At 38.1% G+C, this 24,304-nt stretch overlaps 1 protein-coding gene, 1 long non-coding RNA gene and 1 pseudogene across 2 annotated transcripts in view; 2 read left to right on the plus strand and 1 right to left on the minus strand.

Annotated features, from left to right (window-relative positions):
* The window catches only part of PRKX (protein kinase cAMP-dependent X-linked catalytic subunit), a 65,738-nt gene extending 50,333 nt beyond the window's left edge, over nt 1-15,405 (minus strand). The window contains exon 1 of the mRNA XM_063305052.1: nt 15,219-15,405. Within this exon, the coding sequence (XP_063161122.1) occupies nt 15,219-15,405 (187 nt within the window). The remainder of the gene's footprint in view (nt 1-15,218) is intronic.
* Nucleotides 15,406-15,530: 125 nt separating this feature from the next.
* LOC134498782 (uncharacterized) lies at nt 15,531-20,214 on the plus strand. Its single transcript, XR_010068062.1, has 3 exons — nt 15,531-15,615; nt 18,198-18,317; nt 20,008-20,214. It is a non-coding gene; the product is annotated as an uncharacterized LOC134498782 (long non-coding RNA).
* Nucleotides 20,215-21,832: 1,618 nt separating this feature from the next.
* LOC134498295 (E3 ubiquitin-protein ligase RNF114-like) lies at nt 21,833-22,835 on the plus strand (annotated as a pseudogene).
* The last annotated feature ends 1,469 nt before the right edge of the window (nt 22,836-24,304 follow it).

Raw genomic sequence — 24,304 nt, forward strand, 5'->3', positions numbered from 1 at the left:
TTGCATCTTGGAGTTGTGGGTGATCTTTCACTGGAGGTTTTCAAGCAAACACTGTCCGAGATCGTATGAGGATTCCGTGCCTTGGGCAGGGGGTTGGACTAGAAGACCTCCAAGGTCCCTTCCAACCCATATGATTCTATGTTTCTATGAAAACAGGTCAAGACTTTGTGATGAATTTAGTTTTAATTATAATTCCTGGAAGAAATGACAGCACAAATATTTTTAGAAGAAATTTATGCACATTTAAAAAATACCAAATTGGATCTCTGATTTTGCTCCCAATCACAGCAAAACAAGTACCAAAGTGATAGTTTACACACATTTCTAAGCCAACACAATAATGCTCTTGAACTTTAAAATAGCTGAATAAACAAACAAACAAGCACCAGTAAAATTTTAAGATGACAGGGAAGGCTTCTACCATTTCACAGGGAAGCATTTACTTTTTATTTATTTATTTAGCATATTTTTATCACCGCCCATCTCCCTCATACAGGGGACTCTGGGCATTCCACTGTTTACTTTAACAGTGTTCTTCCAGGGTCTTCAAATACAGTTGCCAAATCACCAAAGGAGGTCATATGTTTCTGGCCGCTAGAGAAAAAACACACCGAGGAGTAATGGGACTTTTAAAAAGTCACTAGCAACACATGGAAAGGTTCCCCCACTCCCCAATATATGTATCAGAATTTAGCTTGCGCCAGGACACAGCATCAGCATCATTAGTAAAGGGTGGAGGTAATACAGATATATACCTCCCACTCGATACAGTACCTCCTAAAACTTGTTTGTTCAGCAGTGGTATTAATATAGGGTATACTTACTTTGCCTTGGTGGAGCAGGAAATTAGGTTGTTAAACTTGGCTGGTTATTTGAAATGAGAGTTGACTAGCAAGCCAAGTCAGTATTTTAGACTCTCCTTTTTCTCAAACATTCATACTACTGTAGCATATTCTACTATAGTACTTTGTGGTTAATTATCTAAGATACAGGTAGTCCTCAAGTTACAACCATTCATTCAGCAACTGTTCAAAGTTACAGTGGCACTGAACGAATGATACTTATGCATAGTCCCCAAAACTATGGCCATTGCAGTGCCCATGTGGTCATGTGATCAAAATTTGGAGGTCTGGCAGCCTGCCCACACTTACAACTGCAGGGGCACTTCAACTTCCTCCTTCAGCTTTGTGAGTTGCACCAGTTGCCAACAGCCTCTAGGTTCTATTCTGGTTATCACCTACAAAGGCCTTCATGGCATCAGGCCTAGTTCTTTGAGGGACACTCTTTTCTAATTGTCTCTTTTGGCATACTTCAGATTCCATTATTAAGCAATTACAGTATATCTTATGGGATCCAGGAAGCATGCTGTCTCAGCCACCCGCTTTTGCAATCTGCCCATTGTAAAAGCATTCCTTTGTGGTCCGGATAGCTCCTGACGCTGCCATTCCTCAGGAGAGCTTTGAAGACCTGGCCCTTTCCTTTTCATGAAGTATGTAACCACTGTGGATAATTCTTCTGCTTTGCATATGGCAAAGGGTTTATCTATTTATTACTGGTTTAATATTTAATATTGTAAGCTCCCAGAGTCATTGGTGAGTAGGCAGCCCTAGAAAGTTAAATAATAAATAAATACTTCATATTCACTGATACAAAAAAAGTCAAATAAAACTAAATTAAATGCTCATGCTCCAGACCTGAAGAAAAAGCAAAGTGGTAGTAGAAACATTCAATCAAATCATGTTTTCCATAAGCAGAGGATGCTTATTCCCTTGCTCGTGCAGTTCTGAAACTTATATTCTAAATTGTAGACAAGTTCTGTTCTCTTTCTCTGAATGTGATGTATATTTCTCCTACTTAAAATGTGTTACATTCTAGATGGCTTTTGGAGCTGGGGAGTGATTTCATTAACTTTCCAGAATATTGTGTGCTTCATATCAATTCATTTATATGTTTGCAAATGTTTGGAAAACATTTTAAATGAAAACATTACAGGAAAAACACATCAACCCTGTGTCTTTTTGCCATTTTTCCAAGCAAAACCCCATCCTAATTATCTGCATTTTCATAAAAAAGAATGTATTTCTATTAGGAATAGCAGAATATAAACTCTGAATATTCAGTATAATCACAGAGTAATGTCTTCAAGCACTTATTTACAAATTATAATTAATTTCCTAAGCCAACATGGATGAGATGTCATAAAAAAAATTCTACATTTCTGGTAAAAAGAGCTAAAAATTGCTATGTAAACCTGATTCTGTAACATAACTTCATAATTAATACATTTAACTGGTGGAGAATTAGTATAGTCTTGTTGCAGAGATGTGTTTTCATTTCTTTTAAAAAATGGAAGTTAGAATATTGGAGAGGTATATATACATTTGGAAAAGAAGAATGAAAAGATACGTTAATTCAATATTTAATTTTAAAAGACCATATAAATACAAAGATAAGACTCAGCTGAGACATGAAAGGAGGTGAAAATCCTCCATGAATTCACAAATTTTCATGCAAATTTTATAGCTGTGCTCTGAACAAATTATGCCTCAGTTCCAATAAAAAAGATTCAACAATAAATATATTTTCAGAAAGTATCCACACAACTCTGAGATCAGTGTAACAAGAGAGTAATTCCCTGCTTCCTCTGAAGCTCCGAGCTGGGGTTAAAGGTTCTGTTATCCTGAAACCTCAACCAGACTCGGAAGAACAGCAGAACATTTCATTAGAATAAAAGATGTTTTTGTAAGCAGAAAACATCTATTTGCTTCTTTTACCACCAGTACCATGGGAACTATCCAAAAAGACTTCATGAAAAATATAGCAGCAATGACTCTAGGGGGTGGCACTCATTTCCGTTTCAAAGCCGAAGAGCCGGCGTTTGTCCGTAGACACTTCCGTGGTCATGTGGCCAGCATGACTACATGGAACGCCGATACCTGCCCGCCAAAGCGGTACCTATTAATCTACTCACATTTGCATGTTTTTGAACTGCTAGGTTGGCAGGAGCTGGGACTAGCAACGGGAGCTCACCCTGTCATGCAGATTCGAACCGCCGGCCTTCCAATCGGCAAGCTCAGCAGCTCAGCGGTTTAACCCGCAGCGCCACCACTTCCCAAAATAGAAAAGAACCTGCTTACAATCCATCATTCTCTAATTTATATATGGCAAAACACTTCCCCCAGATCCAAAGTGAGATTCTTTAATATATGTAAGATTCTTTTTAATTCCTGGAGGTATTTACTAAAGCAAACTAAAATTCCCTTCATTATAATACAAGTCACTCAAAGGAGAAACACAAGACACTGTTATTTCCAGCAGGTTTTACTTTAAAGGTTTTACTTTACTTCAAAATGCAAAATCTGTTTCACTTCCTAGTTCTGATGTGAAGTGAAACTGACAAACATTATTCATGAAAGAAATAGAAAATAACTTTCTGTCCTTTCCCCCAGCATACTATACTCTAATTATATAAGGTTAAATATGCTGCATGTAACTAACCATGCCATTTCCATCTAGATGTAATAAGAACATAATACAGCAGACACAAAGAAAGAATATGGTAAGGAGAAGATCAGTCATCCAAGTTATTACTTACAATCCATCATTCTCTAATTTATATATGGCAAAACACTTCCCCCAGATCCAAAGTGAGATTCTTTAATATATGTAAGATTCTTAATTCCTGGAGGTATTTACTAAAGCAAACTAAAATTCCCTTCATTATAATACAAGTCACTCAAAGGAGAAACACAAGACACTGTTATTTCCAGCAGAGTCAAAAAGTACTTGGATTATATTCCCTGAAGCCTTACTACAGAGATGTGTTTATTAAGAATATTCTTTTTATGTTTGCTTTCTTTAAGTTCTGTGCAGCGTGAAGAAATAACTTTGCCTTAAACAAGAAGAATGCTTACAAATGTCTTTCACATACTTCTGCTGTTCTACCTCTCCACTTTCTTTTAAATAAAAGCTAACCATTCTCTTAAGAATAACACAAAAACTACAACCAAAATAGAACCTGGCAGGTCTGTTCTGAGAAACATCATCAAGAAACTTGTTTTCCCAATTCTGATGGAACTGTACCAGCTGCTCTAGTTTGAGGGTATATACTACTGCGCAAGTATTACGATGTGCATTCCATCACTAGGAATATTTTTTTATAGAAATAGGAAGGTGTTCTCTTGGACATTTATTTATTTTCTATCCTGCCTTTATTATTTTTATAAATAACTCAAGACGGTGAACATACCTAATACTCCTTCCTCCTCCTATTTTCACCACAACAACCCTGTGAGGTATTATTTTTATAAATAACTCAAGGCAGTGAACATACCTAATACTCCTTCCCTCTCCTGTTTTCCCTGTGAGGTGGGTTGGGCTGAGAGACACTGACTGTGCCAAGGTCACCCAGCCAGCTTTCATGCCTAAGGCGGGACTAGAGCTCTTAGTCTCCTGGTTTCTAGCCCAGCACCTTAATCACTAGACCAAACTGGCTCTATAGTGCCCCAATTATGGAACGCTATAAGCCAAAAAGTTGAATGCTATTAATATTTCATTTTAGTGCCAAAAAGCCTGGTTTTTATGCAAGATTTTAGGTTTCAGTGACCATATTTTGGTCTTTTTGTCTATTTTTGGTTTTTTTAAATCCTATTTTTATTAACTGACTGTACTTTACCATGACATCTGTTGATACAGGATGCATAATAATTATTTTATAATAAACAAATAGCTTATTTCCATCTCACTTCAATCTGAATGCACTGCAAAACTAGACAGTATCTTTAGAGGATTTCTGTCTAAGGCCAGGAATGATCCTGGTGGCAAATAAGGAAAACTTTTGATGATGAGTGCTTAAAATAATATATCGCTGTTCCCTTGGATTCACTAAAATCATTTAGTAACAATTCAGTAAAACATCCATGTAACAATGATGAGTTCCTCTTCTAAAAATAAAGTACCATTACTGTTTCCGACAACTTCATTACTGCTTTATAATGTAAATCATGGAAGAAAAACTTGACTATCTACATACTGTAGAAAAAAAGATTAGGACTTCCTCACAGTTACTTTGATATTGCAGAATTTAGTTCTATTATAACTAAAGACGTACAAGATTGGTCATATAAACAGTTCTGTTTATTTGTTCTTTGGTTAATTTAATATTGGATCTATTGTTTTCTGCTGTTCAATTAATTGCCCCAAAGTATAATTGTGAATATTTGGAAGATTTAAGAATATTTGGAACAAATTCATAATATTTGTTTTGAATTGGTAACTGGGATACCAACAGAAACAATTTTGCACAATCAAGATTCATGAAAAGTAGCTCTCTTGAAAGTGGGTAAAATAGAGAGGAAAATAGGTCCATACACAGTCCCTTACTCTCTTTGAATTCTGCATGTTGCAGAATATAACATAGATAAAATGCTCAACTGGTCAGGTAAGTTGTGTGTTTGTGTGTATATACTGTACATTTGCATATACAGTAAGAGAGAATAATTTGCATATACAGTAAGAGAGAGAGAAAGAAAGTTGTACATTATTTATGTCATGAGTACTGATGGTGAGCAGGAGGGGGGCCCTATCCAGGGGGGAAAACGCATGCGTAGTACTGAGGAATTAAGCAGCCATTCAAAGAGACACAGATCAGACCCGCCTTGACTTTTGGGGTTTATCTGTCTGAGTTTTTCCCACGCTTCTTCAGTTTGTTAGGATTTTCTGTCTAATGTAGCAGCATAAAACACTAGAGATCTATTCCTTGTCTCAGCGTGGTTCCTGGCTGTTAGGACAATTTACTTTAAATGTAGCAGGTTGTGTTGTTTTTTAAAAAAAATCTAATATACAGTCTTTTTTAGAGTACAAAAACTAATCCACAAAATAGTAAATTGAATCAGACAACACAAGGTCAATGTTACTCACTTATTTTATGTCAAGACAAAATAAAATTCCATTACTAATTATTTGAAGTTTATCTGTTATTTAAAGTTTTGTTGCAAAATGAAACTTAGTTCGTAATTATAATTGTGTGCAAAATTATGTACATCAAAATCTTGCTGATTATAAAGGAATTTTTTAGCATAAATGTGGGTTGGATTTAAGTTTCACAGAAACTTTAACTAAGAAATACACTGCACTGCAAAGATCAAAGAAATTTGAGGCATGCCACCAAGTACCATGGACATCAGCCAGGCAGAAACATTTTGTGACTTTTAGGTAGAGGATAAGATGGCACACACTCTCTATACTATGTCCTGAAGTCAGCTGGATTAACATTTAAATCTTACTTCTACACTGATGAAATACCATGCTCTACAACTTTGGAAGCAAGCTAGATAAAGACTGTATGCAAAACTCTATATTATCCAATATAAGGGAATAGCCAGGAGTTCAGGAGGTTTTGTGCACTGAATTAATCACTAGCTCTACCACAAGGATAAGGAGAAGATGTTTCAGGTTTCTTTTCAAAATTGTTTCTTTTGTAGCTTTGACTAACAAGCAAATATTCACCCATTCCCTTCCATTTGAAAGATATACATCCTTTACTACTTTTGATAGAAATGAGAAAAGATTGTTAACTAAGAATCCTTCTCATAATTATACGTATTAAAGCACAATTAAATTGCAGTTCAGTCTGAGAAACTAGCCTGGGCTACTTAATTTGAGGAGGAAGTTTAAGCATCTTCTAGCATTCAGCAGCACAGAAGAGATAACTTTTACAATTTACCTATAAAGAACTGAATTCATGAAGAATAAGACTAACCAATATTAATCAGTCATTATTCATTTTTTTTACTCTCTTACGTTTTGCCATATTACACATTCTCTGAATTCTCAGAACAAATACATTAAAATACAATACACAACAATACACACCAAATATACAGATCTTAAGTCAACATGTCCAGTCCATAAGTTTTTATAATTAAAAGCCTCAATAAAGATAAGGCATCAAAACTATTATAGAAAATCAGTATCAGAGAAGAATGTTCCATGACTGGGAATTCAAATACAAAACAATCTTTTTACTTAGTGTCTATAACGAACCACTGAGCTCTGGAAGTTCTGTAAAGCCATTCGCTCATTCACTCACTCACTCACTCAATTTATATGGCATCAAATCCCAAACCATTTTAGAACAGCCACAGTTAAGCAGAAACAAAATCCAGAACCCTTTTATTGTTCTAGGTTTTGGCTGAAACCAAATCCAGAGGCACCTTGAAGGGATCTTGAAGTCATTTTATGGGGTAAGTAGGGCAAAGCTGGTGTGCCTAATTGCTTCTGCCCACTCCCCTTAGCAGCTCCAAATCATACTGCCTGCCCACAACCTGATTTTTTCCAGTGTCTCACACAGAAACTGCCACTAATATACTCTTATTCCTCTCCCCACTTCTTTCCCAGAAACAACAGTGTTTCAGTCCATATCCTGAACAAAATCACCTCACTTCATTCCACTTGAAACTTAAGCGCGTTGGTTCAGACACTGACTGCCTGAAACCAGCTGTTCCAGTTTTTGCACTGAACATTTTACACAACCCTAATACTTAGCTATCTTAATTTTTTTCCCCTGTGGAATCGTTCAAAACAGGGCCTCTGCTGGAGATCAACTTTGTATAGGCAATACTAAACTAAATGGACTGGAGATAATTCTCTGTATTCTTTTAGCTGTTGGAGTCTGAGTAGGTAAAAATAGAACAATATAGGATTTTTTTTCCAGAAAATGTGATCCCAAACAATTCTAAGACCCTAAACATTAAACTAGCATTTAAAATAACTATTTAAATGCTGTACAAAAATGAACAATGGGGAATATCTGCTGCCTTTCTTGCAAACCTCCTAGAGGCAACAGGCTAAAGGTTAAAAACAGAATGTTCGAATCAACAAAGCTGCTATTATGGAACAAGAAAATTTGCTACTGTATTGGACTACTAGCATTAATTAGGGACAGATCATCACGGAGGAAATCTATCTAAGTGGTCGCTAAGAGTCAACACCAATTTGATGGCACATAATCAATGATCAGTTTAAACATATGCATTTTTGAACTGTTGACGATATAAATCATATATATTTCATGGTTATGTAAACATTCCCAGTATTAATGATATGAACTTCTTATACTTAAGTTCATATTATTATGATGATAATTCTTCTTCTTAATAGGCCAGAAGAAAAGGCTGGGAAGGAGAATTTTCTTCCCAACTATGAATTTTCAACATCTTTCTTAAGTGCTATAAATACTATTTATCGCTTCTAAGAGTAGAATCATGAATATTTGATCTTGAGCTGTTTTGAAAGAGTCTATTAGTAGTAATTGTTTCATGGAGCTAACGTGAAGTTGGTTCATCCCAATACCTAGCTTCTTTGTTAAAAAATAATGGATTTTAAAGTGGCTGTGTTAAACTTTTTTTTAAATGTACATACTCATTTTCCTACCGAAACTATTCCAGGTTTAAGGATTACACAGAAGTTACTATCTGTTCTCAGTTTCAAGGTGCAGATCACCATACAGTATATGACAGTTGCTAATTAAAAATAAATAACTCCTACCATATTGGTAAACAGGACTCAGGTGCATAGCACAAGCTCAACATTTAGCATTATGTGCTAACAGCCCCATATATGGTCACAAATTTAGCACCCAACGAAATAATTTGAATATATAACTTAAAACTCTGTTTACTGAAGTGCAATATGACATTTATTCTATTTTTTCTATTATTCCAGGATAATGTTATGATAAAAAATATTTCTGCGTTCTAACCATCCTATTAATTATTCAATGTATTATCTATACACTAGTGTACACAGAATACTTTAAAAGTTTTGTGTGGCCTAACCACGGCTATGCTCTAAAATTAACTGAGGTCAGGCTCTATTTTTAGATGAGTTAAGAAATGAGTGCCTTAAGTACAAAATAGCTAAATTGTTGACCCTTCTGCCTGAGGGGCAAAAAAGGGAGGTTTATGGGGTGCATATAGCTCCCAGATCAAACTTGCCTTAAAAGGTTGCTTATGGTTCTACTCCGTATTATTTTATTTTGGCAGAGTACCATCGGGATTTGAACACTAATTTACCCAAACTGTGAACACCAAATTACTGAGAAAAGAAATTAAAAAAAAATACTTATTACTTCTAAGGATCAGTTCTTTCATGATCCTCAAACTTCTGGAAACAATGTTAAAATGATGGAAGTTTCACAGTATTAAGATTTACATACAGTCAGTGAAAATTCCTATAGTTTATGAAACATTGGTTAAAAAGCTAATACGTACATAAGCTTTCCCAATAAGTTTCATAAAATGAAGAAAAAAGAAATCAGTTAAAAATATAAGTGACAGTACAAGAGATAAAACAGATTACAGAGTAGTGACTACAACTTTGTTGATGTGAAGACAGAAAGCAAACCCAAATTAAAAACAAATAAAGGATGTAATTTTGTATCTTAAACACCAAAATAGAGCATGATGCTATGAACAAGCTAATTTCCTGTTGAAAAAAAAAGTGCAAAAAAAATGACAAAAAGCTCCTCACTATTTCATTTTCCTGTTCATATGCTGCACAACCAGATTTTCCCAGGTGACAGTAGAAGGGTCCTTCTCTTGCGCCGGCATAGCTGGGGCCTTCTTTCATGCACTGAACTGGTCCTTCTTTTGTGAAAGAAGGCCCTGGGCGGGGTACTAATGGAGGCCCTGGACTGGGAGCATGATAAGCCCCAGCTGGCACATGAGAGAAGGCCCTAGCACGAAAGAAGGCTCCACAAAAGAAGCCCTGGCCAGTATAGTAGTGGTGTGCAGTGCGGCAGGCACAGCGGTAGGCAGGGGAAGCTGGTGGCAGTGGTTAGGTGGGCAGCCAAAAGGGCACGGGCAAAGATGGGGGGGAGATAGGTGGCTGGGAGGAGTTGAAGAGGAGGCAGTACCTCACCTTTTTCCAAGAATGAATTGGATTTGGGTGGATCCTCACCTAACAATCATGTGGGATTCACTCAACAACAACAACTGGGATTGCCAGAACTGCTGTGCTAAGTGGAGTGGTCACATGATGTTTCACTTAATGACCACATCACTCAGTGACAGAGCTGCTGGTTTACTCAGGGTCGTTAAGTGAGGACCACCTGTAATTTGATTCGGATCAACCAAAAATAACTGGTTACAGTATAATAAACAGTTGTAAACTTTATATCCAGAATTATACACTTCAGATTATTTTGAGTGATTTTGTGACGTGATACAATGAAGCTCTTAACAATCTTGGATTAGGTCCCAAGATACCTTGTTCTAATTCAATCATATCTCAGACTGGGTAGCTTTGGGCTAATTGACCTTCTCTTTCGGTCAGCTTAGTTTACTGCATAGGATTCTTATGGGACCAAAATAGAGAGCAAGGAACAACCACGATGGCTGTCTGGCATTTTGGAAGAAAAGGTAAAATAAAAAGCAATAGATCTAATATTTCTAAACATCTCTCAGCATTTAATCTATTATCTGAAAAATTGCATTAAAAATAGATGGCCAAAACATCTGTAAGAATTCATTTTCAATTGACCTATTCCTTTATTCTCTCCTTCCACAGTAACTTCCAGCATAAAAGAGTAATACATTTTGAAATGTTCCCTTCCATTAGGTTATGTTGTAAAGATGCAAAGTGTCTGTCTTCATTCTAATGCTGAAACAATCACCTAGTTCATAATTTTAAACATCCTTTGTTTAAGGACTCTATCAGCCAATTCTTAATTTCCTTGCTGTTCACAGGGATGGCTGCTTGAAACCAAATCTTTATTTGTTAATATTAAGGCACAGATGGCTAGAGTGGTTCAAACCTATTAAAGTCAATGGGATATTAAGAAATTGCCTCAAGGACTGCAACCCATAATATCTCTTGTTGGAAACTTTTTAACATTACTACTACAGCAGCCACAGGTAATGTCACAGTTTTATAGTACAGTCTTAAACATTCTTAACATACAAGCAACAATTATTTATTTCATGGGGTAAGCATGCAAAAACATCCTTACTTCTGTATTTCACAATTTATGGTTACCACTAAAAATCATATGTTTAAAGCACAGCTTTTTGATTATGTGGCATCAAGTCATTTTCGACTCCTAATGACCACACAGAAAGATTTTAAATAGATTTTAAGCACAGCTAGCAACATTTAGATTCAATTCATAGGTCTGCTTACTAGGAGGAGTCATAAGCAACATCTGTGGAGAAAAATCCCAAACATAGAAGAAATTAGAATCTTTTTCAATTTAATCAACTAAGTATGCTTGGGGAGGGGGACATCTATTGTCTGTTCACAAATACATATAATTTAATTAGCAAATAAACAATTGCTAAAACTGTATTGTCAAATGAATATACTTTGGGCATATGCAAGATAGAATTAAAGCAGCACTCAAATTTCTTAAAAGGGATTTAGAACTACTGCTGCATGCAAAATGTATTACATACACATTATTTTTGATCAAGAGAGAACATAAAGCATTTACAGAATTAAATATAATATATCCACCACTAAGCCCCTGATTATTAGAGGCCAGATGCAGTGGGTGGGACACATTTATCACCTCTGTGCCCACAGATTACCACCATATGCCTCACCAGTTGCACTATAGTGTGACCTCGAGGTCAACCACGCAAGCGCTACAAAGTTGCTGCGAAAGAAACTCTATGCCACTGTGACACCCAGCCAAGGGAACTAGAAGCTGCAGCTGCTGACAGAACCCACTGGCAAGCCCTGGGCTACGAAGCCTCCAATGGCTTTGAAGACAGATGCTGCCAAAAACTGATAAAAAACCATGAACGGCGTCACAGAATAACAGCCATAGCTACTACAACAATGGACTTCCAGTGCGCCCATTGTGCTAGACTCTGCGCTTCCAGACTGGGACTGCAGAGCCACCTCCATGTCCACAGATGAAGTGCACAACGACGTGCCTTCTTCGAACCCAAACGACTGCTATATAAACGGTTAAAAGTGATTGTTATTCAGATGACATTTAAATGGCTACAACATCAAATATTTACACAACGTATTTAATAAAAATATATTGTGTTTAAGAAAAAGAAAACGGCACAGTGAACATAAGAATGTATGCCTACTGTAATATGTAATGAATCCATCTATATTTCCAGCAACTACATACATTTAGAACAGGAATTATCAAACTTATTTCTTTTAAAGGGCTGAAAATTATAAATATCACACATTTACAGATCAGTAGAATACGTGATTGGAGCGAGAGCAACAAACAGTATCACTCAATGAAAAATAATTTAAGAAATGCTGATGGAGACGAACTTTAAATGTTTGTCTAGAAAATGTTACTTTGTTGCCTTCCAATGTTTATTATCTTTTTGTTCTTTTATCATATATAAGGCTGAGCTTATCTACATATTACAAGAGTCAAAAGTGATTCCCACTATTCACTATTCTTAAAAATTAATTCAAACTATTTAGGCACCCACCAAAATACTTTGAAGGAAATCAAATATTGAAAAAATCATTTTTTGGGCTAAAAACTCAACTTTGTGCTGTTTTTCCAGGCCTTATTTTAAGATATCCATGCACTGAGGACAACCTCTCAGTGGCCATGCCTGAAAAGTGGTTGGTCTAGTGCTTAAGGTGCTGGCCTAGAAACCAGGAGTCTGTGAGTTCTAATCCCGCCTTAGGCATGAAGGCCAGCTGGGTGACCTTGGGCCAGTCACTCTCTCTCAGCCCAACCCACCTCACAGGGTTCCTGTTGTGGGGAAAACAGAAGGAGGAAGGAGTATTAGGTATGTTCGCCGCCTTGAACTATTTATAAAAATAATAAAGGCGGGATAAAAATAAATAAATAAATGTAATTAATTAATTAATTAAAATGGTGAAGACCCAAGAAAGTCAAAAGTGCTGGAGGTTCTCCTTCTGAAGTACAGCTCCATTTTCAATAACATAAAAAAATGTGATTTGTTTTTTAACAGATGTGAATCTGCACAACAAATTATATATAACTCATGAATGAGATGCCAAGTGAATCAACTGGCCTATAAGTAGCCTGTACATTTTTGCCCGATACTGAAAAATAAAGTAGAACAGAGAACTATGATTTGAAAATCAAACGTTCCTATTCATTTCTCTGTCCATGTACACATGCAGCTGAGGAGCTATTTGTGAACTGATCAGTCAATATTATGGTGATGTGTGAACATGTGATTCTACCATCTATTTAACCATTTATAAAAAAGAAACAGGATATCCCTTCATTCTCTGGCTTCTTTAGGGTTAGCATTAGTCAGAGTCATATCTGCACATCATAGTTAGCTATAATAGCCAAGGCATGAATAGCTATCACCACACCCACTTGTAGGCAGAACCAGCAGGTGTATGTAGTTGCAGTTGCTGATAAAATCAGCACATGTAAACAAGCTCTAAATTAAAGCGAGTACAGTACATTAACCCAAAAAACAATGACATTGCATATTAAAGCTAACTACATAAAAGGGTTTCTTACCTGCAGCTGACATGGGGATGCAGGATCCTAAGCTATTGATGAAAAACACTTGTGGGATAATTGTGGTGTTGGTTGCTGTCATTATTATCAGAAAGAGGAGGGGCAGACAAATCAGTCCCTTCTACTCTTGACATGATTAGAAATCGGTCCTGGTCAGGACAACCAAATGAGTTGTTAATAAAAGGCTGCTATAGTCCTTTGTATAACAATCTACACTAAGTTGGATGTGCCCCCAAACTACATCCAGTAAATATATCCAATAAATGCAAATAGACATTTCTCTGCATAGCTGGAAGACCAACCCCCGCTCCAAACAGTGAATTTCTACACAGATAAAGGTCTGAATCCAGCTGGTGCATTTAACTAAAGGAAAGAGTTGATTTTCATAAAAGACCTTTTCCAGCATATATTTCACATTAGATTTCCTTACGGTCCCATGGCACTGCTTTCATGCTCTCTGTTTCCTCCTTTCATTATAGCTAAAACTTGCTAACACTATCTATGAAGATTACAAGTAAACATCTGCCAAGAGGAGGAAGTTGGGAAAGAAGACTATGTACAAATAAAGGACCCTTCTCTCACTGGATCTATTGCAAATTCCATGTATTACCTGCATTTTGAAAGGAATGCAGGGATACATTCCAGCTTATTATATGAGCAGTGCTCAAGTGGTGAAGATACACTGAAACTTGAGCGGCTGAAGGGAAGAACACACCCACAGTGTTTAATATTAACAGGACCTGGGATGGAATTTACGAACATTCTGTAAAAGCATTTTCACATACTCTTAACAAGCTTGAATCTCTCTGAACATACTATAACTTAACCAACTACTTCACATTAAATATTTGGAAAAACAAACATCTAAATTCTCTACAGCATAAAGCTATGATTAATGTAACTGCTTATTTTGGGCTGAACCCCCACTGATGTTGCTGGGACTAAAAAAAGGTGCGCGGATTGCTTTAAGAGGTTAAAAGGCTGAAAACTCAGCTTTTTTTGTATTCTCAGATAAACAGAACCACACACTGTTTACAAACTGGCTTAGTTTTATGCCAACATGGAGAGAAGGGAGAAGAATCAGAATCACTTGTTTACATAAAGAGAGAGAGAGATTATCAGACTTGTTCATATTGTGCTAGAGGTTTTGAAGCTACAGTGGGCACCTGCCAGCTTTTCAACTGACATTTGTAAAACTTACCCTGCTTTGCCTGATAAAACAGTTGTACAACCTTTCCGGATCAAAACACAGGAAGGAAGGAAGGCACTATGCCCTCACCATTCCACGAGAGAAAATCAAGATGTCAACAAGCAGTTGCTGCTGGGGCGTATGGGGTGTAGAAACTTGAAAAATCTAGCTAACAATGAGACTGCACTTTCACAGGGATGGCACAGCTGGCAACATCCTTTGGGGCTGTGCCCAGGGGAAGAAGAGCGGTGACAACAGCTCTCCTGTTGCCTTGACTCTCAGATCATGATTTCCAAACGAAGGGACACCGCAGGACTCTGTTGCACCAAAGCTGCTCAACAGACTGCAGCGGTCTGAACCAAGAACCCTCGATCACGCCGTCCCGCGGGGAAGAAAGGGGGTCCCTCTCACGTCAGCTACGCCTTGCGAACCTAGTGGGTGGTCACGGGACGGCGCGCAAAGGGGAGGGGGGCTAGACTACGTTCCACTCCCGCGTTCTTTGTTTTTCATTGGCTGAAGCCCAGCCTCACTCACCCACGGTAGCCAAGGTCTCCAGGTCCTCAAGTCGGTAACCGGGGGAATCCGGCGCCGGCGGTGCTGGAGAGCCTCGGGCAGCTGGACCCGAAGAGGAAATGGGCTGGGGCTCGCCGATCCCTGCTGCCTCGCAGCCGCCGGGGCTTCTGGCTCCTACTTTAGCCCTCACGGCGCTCAAAGTCTCCATGTGGGGAGAGGCAGAAAGGCTCCTCCCGTCAGGGCAAAAGGGCAAACTTGGGAGTCTCCGGAGGCGGCCTAGCCTCTTTCTCCTCTCAGCAGCTGCAGAGGTCCCGGACTAATCCTTGGTTCCCTCTCTCAGCAGCTGCAGAGCGGCTGCTGGCGCTCCGCATCGCGCCAGAGCGCAGCTTCCTTCCCGCGGCGCTTCTACTTTGCTCCGGTGTAAGTACGCGCGCAGGCACGTCTCGGGGGGAAGGTCGCCGCCGCCGCTGGCTTCGCTTCTCTCGCGCTTCCCGCCGGCGCCTCAATGCAGACAATGGGCTTGCCGGGAGAGCGCCGAGTCTCATTCGTCAGTCAGCCGGTTGCACGCGGGGACGAGAGGGCGGGGTTTGGCTCCCTGCAGCTGCGGCAAGAACCCTGGAGTGGGCGGGGAGAGCAGCCAGAGAAAGAAGGGGGCGTCGGGGGAAGTTGCCGCGGCGGCGTCCTTAGAAATCGTTTGTGGTGGGGCTGGGCGGAAGATGCTTACGCTTCTTGGAAAGTCGTAGGAAATGTAGCTGTTTCACCTGGGCGTAAAAGAGTTGCGTGCGGGAGCATATAGTGCTGCTCTTCGCAGAGAGCGACAGCTTTTGCTATCCAGGGAAGCGCCTCCTGGGGATATTTCCGAGTCCCTCCCTGGCTCCCTTTGCACTGAGACTTTTCTGTGTGTGTGGAGTCCTTGGTGCTCTCTGAGCCTTGTTGTTTTCAGGCAGACGTTTCATTGCCAGTCTAGGCAACATCTTCAGTGCAAACTGTTGAAGCTGTTGTTGAAGCTGTTTGCACTGAAGGTTTTGCCTAGTCTGGCAATGAAACGTCTGCCTGAAAACAACAAGGCTCAGAGAGCACCACGGATTCCACAGTTCAACCTTGTGCTACAGATATTCGCTTCGATTGGTACTTTTCTGTTTCTGATGGCTTATTCCTCCTGACCTGGAGCGTACCCACCATTACAGAATCTCTCTTAGGTGACTTTGTTGAAATGAATGGCACCAGGGCATGGAAGCCTGGGCAGAATCTTGAAGTTGCCTTCTGATAGATGGACAAGACAGTGCTAATTAAGAGGAAACTTCGATAAAGGAGTCTGAAGTGGTTGTTTAAAACCATAAGTTTAGAATGGGGTTTATAGAGAAAGCTGTAAGGATGGGATAGAAAGACAAAAGTCTTTTCTGTCTACCAACTGTTCTTTTCCCCTTAGTATATTAGTTGACTTGACATAGTAGGCTAAGCCAAAGCAAATTGCCTTACTATTTAATACAGTATTTCTCAACCTTAACAACTTTATGATGGGTGGACTTCAACTCCCAGAATTTCCTAGCCAGCATGCTGACTGGGAATTCTGGGAGTTGAAGTCCACACATATTAAAAGATGGTGTATGAGCCCAGCTCATGGCTTCATAGTATGCCTCATCACACTATGTCATACAGTAACGAGATACAGTTTGGTCTAGTGGTTAAGGTGCTGGGCTAGAAACCAGGAGTCAGTGAGTTCTAGTCCCACCTTAGGTTAGGCATGAAAGCCAGCTGGGTGACCTTGGGCCAGTCACTCTCTCTCAGCCCAACTCAGTGCAATGTAGACTAGCCTCCTCGTGGTGCACCCCAGGCAATGTGACTTATCACTGCTAAATAATCTACACATCTGGCTGCTGGACCTCATAAGAAGTTCCCAGCAAGAAAAGTAGCATGGTGTGGAGAATCTGATTTAATACATACTATGTATTCTAAAACTTTTAAAGGATGTCTTTCATGCTGCAAGTTTAACTTTAGTTTATGGTTTTAGAGTGCTTTGTAACCTGCTATGAAACTTATTTGGAAGAGTAGCATATAAAGTCTTGGAGGTATATAAAATGCTTAGAAACAAAAATGGCCCAAGAGACCCAATCACACTAACTCACTGAAAATATTATCCTGTATACATTTCCTCAAAAATGTAATGAATGCTGTGCAACAATCATACATTCTCTATGTAAATACTAAGACCAGTTTGTCATAGTATTGTCTTCTGAGTGCAATTCAAGATGTTGGTTATTGCTTACAAAGCCCTACGTGGCATAGGGTCTATCTATTTCAGGACTGCCTGTCTCCCATAGTGTCTGCCCATCTGGTGCCCTCCAACAGTGTTGGTTTTGTGTCTCACAATTAACCAATGTCATCTAGTGGGCTTTCTCTGTCACTACACCTGCTCTTTGGAGAAGCATCCCCCAGAGATTCATATGGCCCCCACCGTGCCTGTCTTCAAGCAGTTTTTTTTTTAAAAAAAATTCTGGCTTTTCCTCCATGCCTTGGAATAGAGTGATTGCACAGGCTCCTTTAAGCCATGGGGTCCTATGGAAGCATGGCATGTTGTTCCATTAGAGTATTGTTGGTTTTTCTAATGCTGTTCTTTAACTTTGTGAAATTGCCCAGAGTCATGTAGTTGGGTGGTCTAGAAAGGCTAATATGGAGCATTTGTGCAGTGCTGGTACACAATGATATATATTTGTGAGAACACACACAGGACACTATGTCTTTGCTATATTTGGAATCAAGGTTTTACTTGTGAAACTTTTCACAGAACACATCCATGTGAGTTCTACTCCCCAGTCATATCAAAGCAGTTCATAACAGACCTGCCCATTGTCTTACACTTAATATCTTGTAACGCTGGCAACACAGTGAGTAGTCTCCCACCAACTGGCTGATAGAAGCCTCTAAAAAGTCAGTCACTTCTTCATGGAATGTACTGCTGGTTATACAGCAACACAAAATTCCATACCTTTCATTCCACAGGAAAAAAAAATGGCTGTCTCCTCCAACCCATGTTTTCAGTGCCTGTCACATGCATGTTATTTGCAGATCAACCAACCAACCACAACACCTGTAACAGGATGAAGCTGCCTAGCTATTCAGGTACCATTCCTCCTATACTGATATTCCCATTGAAAGTTGTGAAGACTGCATGATATGTCATGAATTATGCAGCCAAGTGCTTTTTCCAGTGACTGTAACTATGGTTTTATGTCACAGTAACAGTGAAATAGGGGACAAGGGGCAATTCATTTCAAACAGAATACAGGAGCAGGAACTTACTGTAAGGGCATTTTTATGCTATCACTGTTTCCATACCAGATGAGTAACCAAAATAATTTTGTTTGTCCCTGCTTCATACTAAAGAGGGGAAAAAAAGAAACCATCTAAAAAGACTGGCACTTACCATTCCATCCCATGCTGAACTGGAAGGGAAAAATAGACATAACATTCATCTGTCTCGTATCTGTTAAGTCAAGCCAGCATTCTTGCAAAAGGCCTGCTAGGGTGGCTGAAGCTCAGGATTCAGGCAAGATTCGTCAAAGAAGGAAAAGGATTGCCGGCAAGCTTGCAAAGCTTCATCATTGCAAAAATAAAGTTCAGTATTATATGCCACAGTTGAACTGCGAATGAATCAGATGGATTTTGCTAATCTCATGTGATTGTAGAAGTTCTGAGCTGCTTTTGAATTGATGTAGAGTTGTATAGAAGTACCCATAGCAAACTTCAATGTCTGATCAGAAGAGCTTAAAACGTTATGATTATATATGCATTTTGGGAAATTTAGACATGTTAGATGAAAAACCCTGTCTAGACTGCTCCTATGTTCTTGTCTCAGTTGAGAGCAAAATGTCCCAGACCTTTTTGCATATTAATAGAGCAATCTGATGGAACCGGGAGGGTAGGGGATCCATAGAATTGCCACTTGAAAGTTTAGGCCAACAAGATTGAAAGTTGTTTGTGAGGAACTGTTTACTTTCTCCTGTTGAATACATTTCCTTTTATAGGTTCAAGCAACAATACCAACTGTATTTAGGTTGGTATATATTTGCTCATGTTCTATAGGTACTGTTAATATATTTTCTACTACAGATTAAGGTTACTATGGTAACTAATCATTTTGGCCAGGTGAAGAGGTTGAATTTAATTGTCCTCTTTTCGGATGTTAATTTTTGCACCTGGGGAGAAGAACTTGCCTGGACTTGTTTTAGTTTCAGTTTCCCTTCTGTGTAGGCATGTAGAGAGTTAAGCAGCTCTCACTGAGAGCCTGTAAATATGTTTGCTTTCTGTAAATAAAATTATTTTTATAGAAATGCCTGGTGTGTGACTTTTCTGATCTCTCCTGGGCCAAATGCTTTTCTAGCACTCTGCCAACAGGTACATCCAGGGAGCTGGAGGGCTTTGGTTAAGGCTCTAGGCTAGAAACCAGGAGACTGAGAGTTCTAGTCCTGCTTTAGGCATGAAAGCTGGCTGGTGACCTTGGGCCAGTCACTCTCTCTCAGCCCAACCCACCTCACAGGGTGGTTGTTGTGGGGAAAATAGGAGGAGGAAGGTGTACTAGGTATCTTCGCCACCTTCAGTTATTTATAAAAATAATAAAGGTGGGATAGAAAATAAAATAAAAATAAACCCCCCTTACATACTTTTTCCCTTTTATAATAAAATATCACTGATATTAGGACAGTTTTCTCTCAATCAATGGAGAACCTATGCAGAAAACCTTGCTATTTTCCTGTTGAGAAAAATCAGGAATATTCTAACTTTCCTGAGTTCTTCTTCCAGGGACTTTTAGATACAATGATGATCATGATGATGGTGGTGATAATGATAGTTCAAATGTCTTAAAAAAGGGCTTGATAGAGAAGATACATTTTAGTGGCCCAGAAAAAATGAGTAGAAGCTTGTTATTTTATCTGTCTTCCATAATATCTATTTTATATTTGAATTGGTCAGATTTAATAGAATAAATGTGAGCCCACCATAAGTAATTTACTGTATAGATAAGACCAAATTTCACAGAAATTACCTCATATACTATAAGGACAATTTCACTGTGCAGTTTTTTTTTCACAGTATAAGAGATGGTAATCGGTATTAGGTGTGAATTAGATTTGTCATTCCATAAATCATCATAATAGGGCTTAATTACAGAAAAAGCTTGAACCAAAAGACAGACAAAGTGAATTTGTAACTAATTACTGTATTTCTTCAACTCACAACCCAAATGTTGTTGAATATTTTGGAAGTTAGCTTTTGCTGTTAAGCTGTCATGAGTAAGGATGGCGAGCAGGGGGCTCCCACCCAGACTGTCAAGCGCATGCGTAGCACTGAGGAACTGTTCAGCCATTCAAAGAGACACAGATCGGGACCGCCTTAACCTTTGGGGTTTATATGGCTGGGTTTTCCCACGCTTCCTCAGTTTTTTAGGATTCTTGTTAAGTACTAGTAATAAATATTAGAGACCAAGTCATTGTCTCAGTGTGTTTCCTGGTAGTTAGGACATAAGCTGTACAAAAGTGTAAGTATCAAAAAATAATGCATTGTAAGGGAAGAAAAAAGAAAATAATGCTGTTACAAACTTTTTTTTCAACGACAAATATATATTTTCCAAAGCCTGGTGGGCAAATTTCTGATACAAGTTTATTAGATTCACTGCTAAAGACTCACTGAGTAAAATGTCAAACTACTCTTGTGCAAAATGACAATAATTACATTTTGTTAGACTGGATTCTTTGCTTATTATACAATGTATTTTTATATTTTTTTTAAAAAATGAATCTTACGTATTGTTGTATTCTAATGCAGCTTTCATTAGAAGCAGTATGATAATGCAAATGTCCCTAAATATTTGAAGATGCCTCTCACCTTAGTAATTAACTTAGGTAGCTAATGAGCAAAGTTCATTATACAGGTAGTGACAGGATAGAGTCAAAATGTCAGCAAGAAACTTAAAAGGAAGTAGTGTTGAATTACAACATAGGACACATGTGAAATAAGTAAATATCTTGTTTCAAATTCAAACATAAATCAAACAGTGAGATATGCTATACTTCGTCCTTTTGTAAGGTTTTAATCAAACAACAGTACATTTATTTATTTAACTGTAGTCATCAGTTTCCCTTTAGTTTTATCTATAAATTAACCTGCACTATTATCTCAATATGCATAATTCCAGGAATATATGGGGCCAAAGGGATGACTTTAGTAGCTTTAATAGACATTTGTTTATTAGATTAAAATTTGAATTTTTTTGATGGCAAAGATAAACATTCAGTCTTTGGATATTTCAAATATAATAGTTCAAACTTCATTTTGGAGTTTGCTCTTACTTAGGTGGGGCTGACCAGTTAAAGAACATAGTCTACTTACTTTGAGTGACAAAAAATGCAACACTTCATAGAATTCTGTAGCATATAAAGCCCCAGTTAGGGTGCCATTTAGCATGTTCTGTTGAATGCATGTTCATGGACTCATTACTGGGCTCCAGGATAAAGCAGCCCACAACATGTCATTATGGCATCAACATGATGCATGTGGTGGTGATACCATGACACAAACTCTCCTGCTATCTGACACAAATATATAAGAGTATGTTTGTCCCCCTAGTCCTCCTCATTCATGCATTCAGTACAATGACATATTCTAGAGTTCTCTGTGATGTACCTTTGGACATATTTTCCTGCATTTGTGCACTGTTTTTTATTTGTTGAGGCTTACCTGAATATTTAATAATAATTTATTGATTATCCATTAGGGCATATCAAAATGCAAATTAAGACCATGTGTAACAACATTCTCTTAAGGACATATTCCACACCAAACTTAATATAAACTCTTGTCCAAATCCAGTAAAGGAGTCCAATATGAGCCTCATAAATAAAATACAAGCACTGCTGTCAGGCCACAGGAGTGGCTTCACAGAAGTCATTCTAAAAAATGGCATTGCAAAAGATGAGTTCTTGGTGCCTGGAAGGTACAACTTGGAAGCAAGTGGATCCATGTTCTTGCTTCACTTGCCCAGTGTGCCTGGATATGTTTATGAGTCCTGTATGAGGTCCTTGCAATCCTATCTTTTGCATACCATGCATTCAGGAATGTCTTAAGCCCCAAAAGCCTGTTTGTGGAGTTTGCTGCAATACAGTGTCTCACAGCAGCAAAGCTCTGGATTTGGAAAAGCAAATTGACATGACGGGTTACTTGCAATGACTGCAGTCAAAACACATATCTCTTAAAGTGGCAAAGTCATGCAGCTGCTCGTTCAAACTACCAGAATTATGTAATGGAAAGTGTCCCCAATAGATTCACATTGCCTTTATTGCAGTGAAAAAAACCTGGACCAGGAAGGACTGGTAAAAACTATCTGCAAAAACTATCACAGCAACAATGAAAAGTGAATGGATTACCCAATCTGTGCATCCCTGCCATGCGAGATCCACCCTACAGAAATCTAACTTAATGGAACAACTTCAGTGACGCTATCAATGTTCATATGATTTTTTATAGACTATGATACTGGTGAAGATGATATGATGGCTCAAGTACTGTTGCTTTACTTGAAGGATCAATGAACAAAGCAGGAAATGTCCCTAATGCTTGGCTTCCATTATAGGAAAAATACCAAAGATAGATGGATGGATGGATGGATGGATGGATGGATGGATGGATATTTGGATGCTGGTTTTTATTATTTCTCTTAGGTTTTATTGATGTTTTTGTGAGCCACCCAGAGTTGTAACTGTAAGATGGATGCTCATATCAGTCTATTAATAAATAAATAAAATCTTGTTTATATTTTGTATTTTGCAGTCTTAGATTACAAGATGCAATATAACAGTTCTACAGCTAAAATTGAATTGCTTTAATTTTGGGTGGGTTCTGTACCATCTTATATAAGTTTTTCAGATTTGAAGGATTGAACCAATATTCAGAAGGCAATTGGAATTTAGTTTGAAACACAGGACTAAAACATATACTTCCAAACTGATTTTGAAAGTTTCAGACCCAGTTTAGGGGCTTAGTCAGGCTTTTGCACAAAGCACTTTTTTCCCTGAATTGATTCAATTTATTGAATTAATTTATTAATTTTAATCAAATCAGGGCTGATTTCTACACCTTTACAGATTTGTATAATGGCACTGTTTTTGTTTGTTTGTTTGTTGTATATTTTGTTTTTAAGTTGACAATTCCTAAAATATATTTTCATCATTTCCTGTATATATTTTAACAAGTCTCTTGTATATGTTTATATGGCCTTGATGAGTTATGCTATCCTAAGCAGGTGACACAAGCTCAAGTAAATTCTGATGAATCATAAAAAGTCTTTAGTCTTTATGTAATGGTTTAATAGCATCCTGTCACAATCTCATTTTTTTCCAAACAAAAATGAGCTAATTATCTGTTCCCAAACAACTGGTCATGCCATATTATGTATCACAGCCTAGGGAAGCTTGGGGAGCAGGTATGGCAAGTTTGCTGCCCAAAATGAATTACTAATTTTTCCAGGTAAATAATTAACTACAAAACTAGGACTGTAATTCTATAAATTCATATCCAGGCAAAAACTTTACTGTGAAAAGAGAATCCTTTTCATAGAATTATAGATTGTAAATGTTAGAAGGACCTTGCAGATCATCTAGTTCAATCCTCTTCTGCCTTAACCTTCTATCCTTCTATAATATAGGGTCACATGGTTCAATCCTTTGTGTGTGTGTGTGTGTATGTATGTATGTACTGTATGTGTATATATCTATATCATCTATATATCTATGGGATTAGAACTCAGGGACTCCTAGTTTGTAGTTTGGTGCTTTAACCACTACACTAAGCCAGCTCTTTGGTATATTTACAGAGGAAAAAAACTCTATGCAGTGAGACATACTTTCAAGTAATATGTCCCGGATTCACTGCTTCATAGTAAATAATAACAGCTATTACTAAACTGCTACTATTGTTATAAAGCTTGCTAGTTCTAAGGCCCAGTTCTACTGTTCAAACTCCTCATTAGCTATCATTAGCTAACCAAAGTGGGTAAGGATTATATCTAAGGTGGGTTTAGCTGACAATGTAGTAGTAAAGTTTATCTACTATTA

Source organism: Candoia aspera, chromosome 5 (genome assembly GCF_035149785.1).
Source record: "Candoia aspera isolate rCanAsp1 chromosome 5, rCanAsp1.hap2, whole genome shotgun sequence".
NCBI classification, from domain to species: Eukaryota; Metazoa; Chordata; class Lepidosauria; order Squamata; family Boidae; genus Candoia; species Candoia aspera.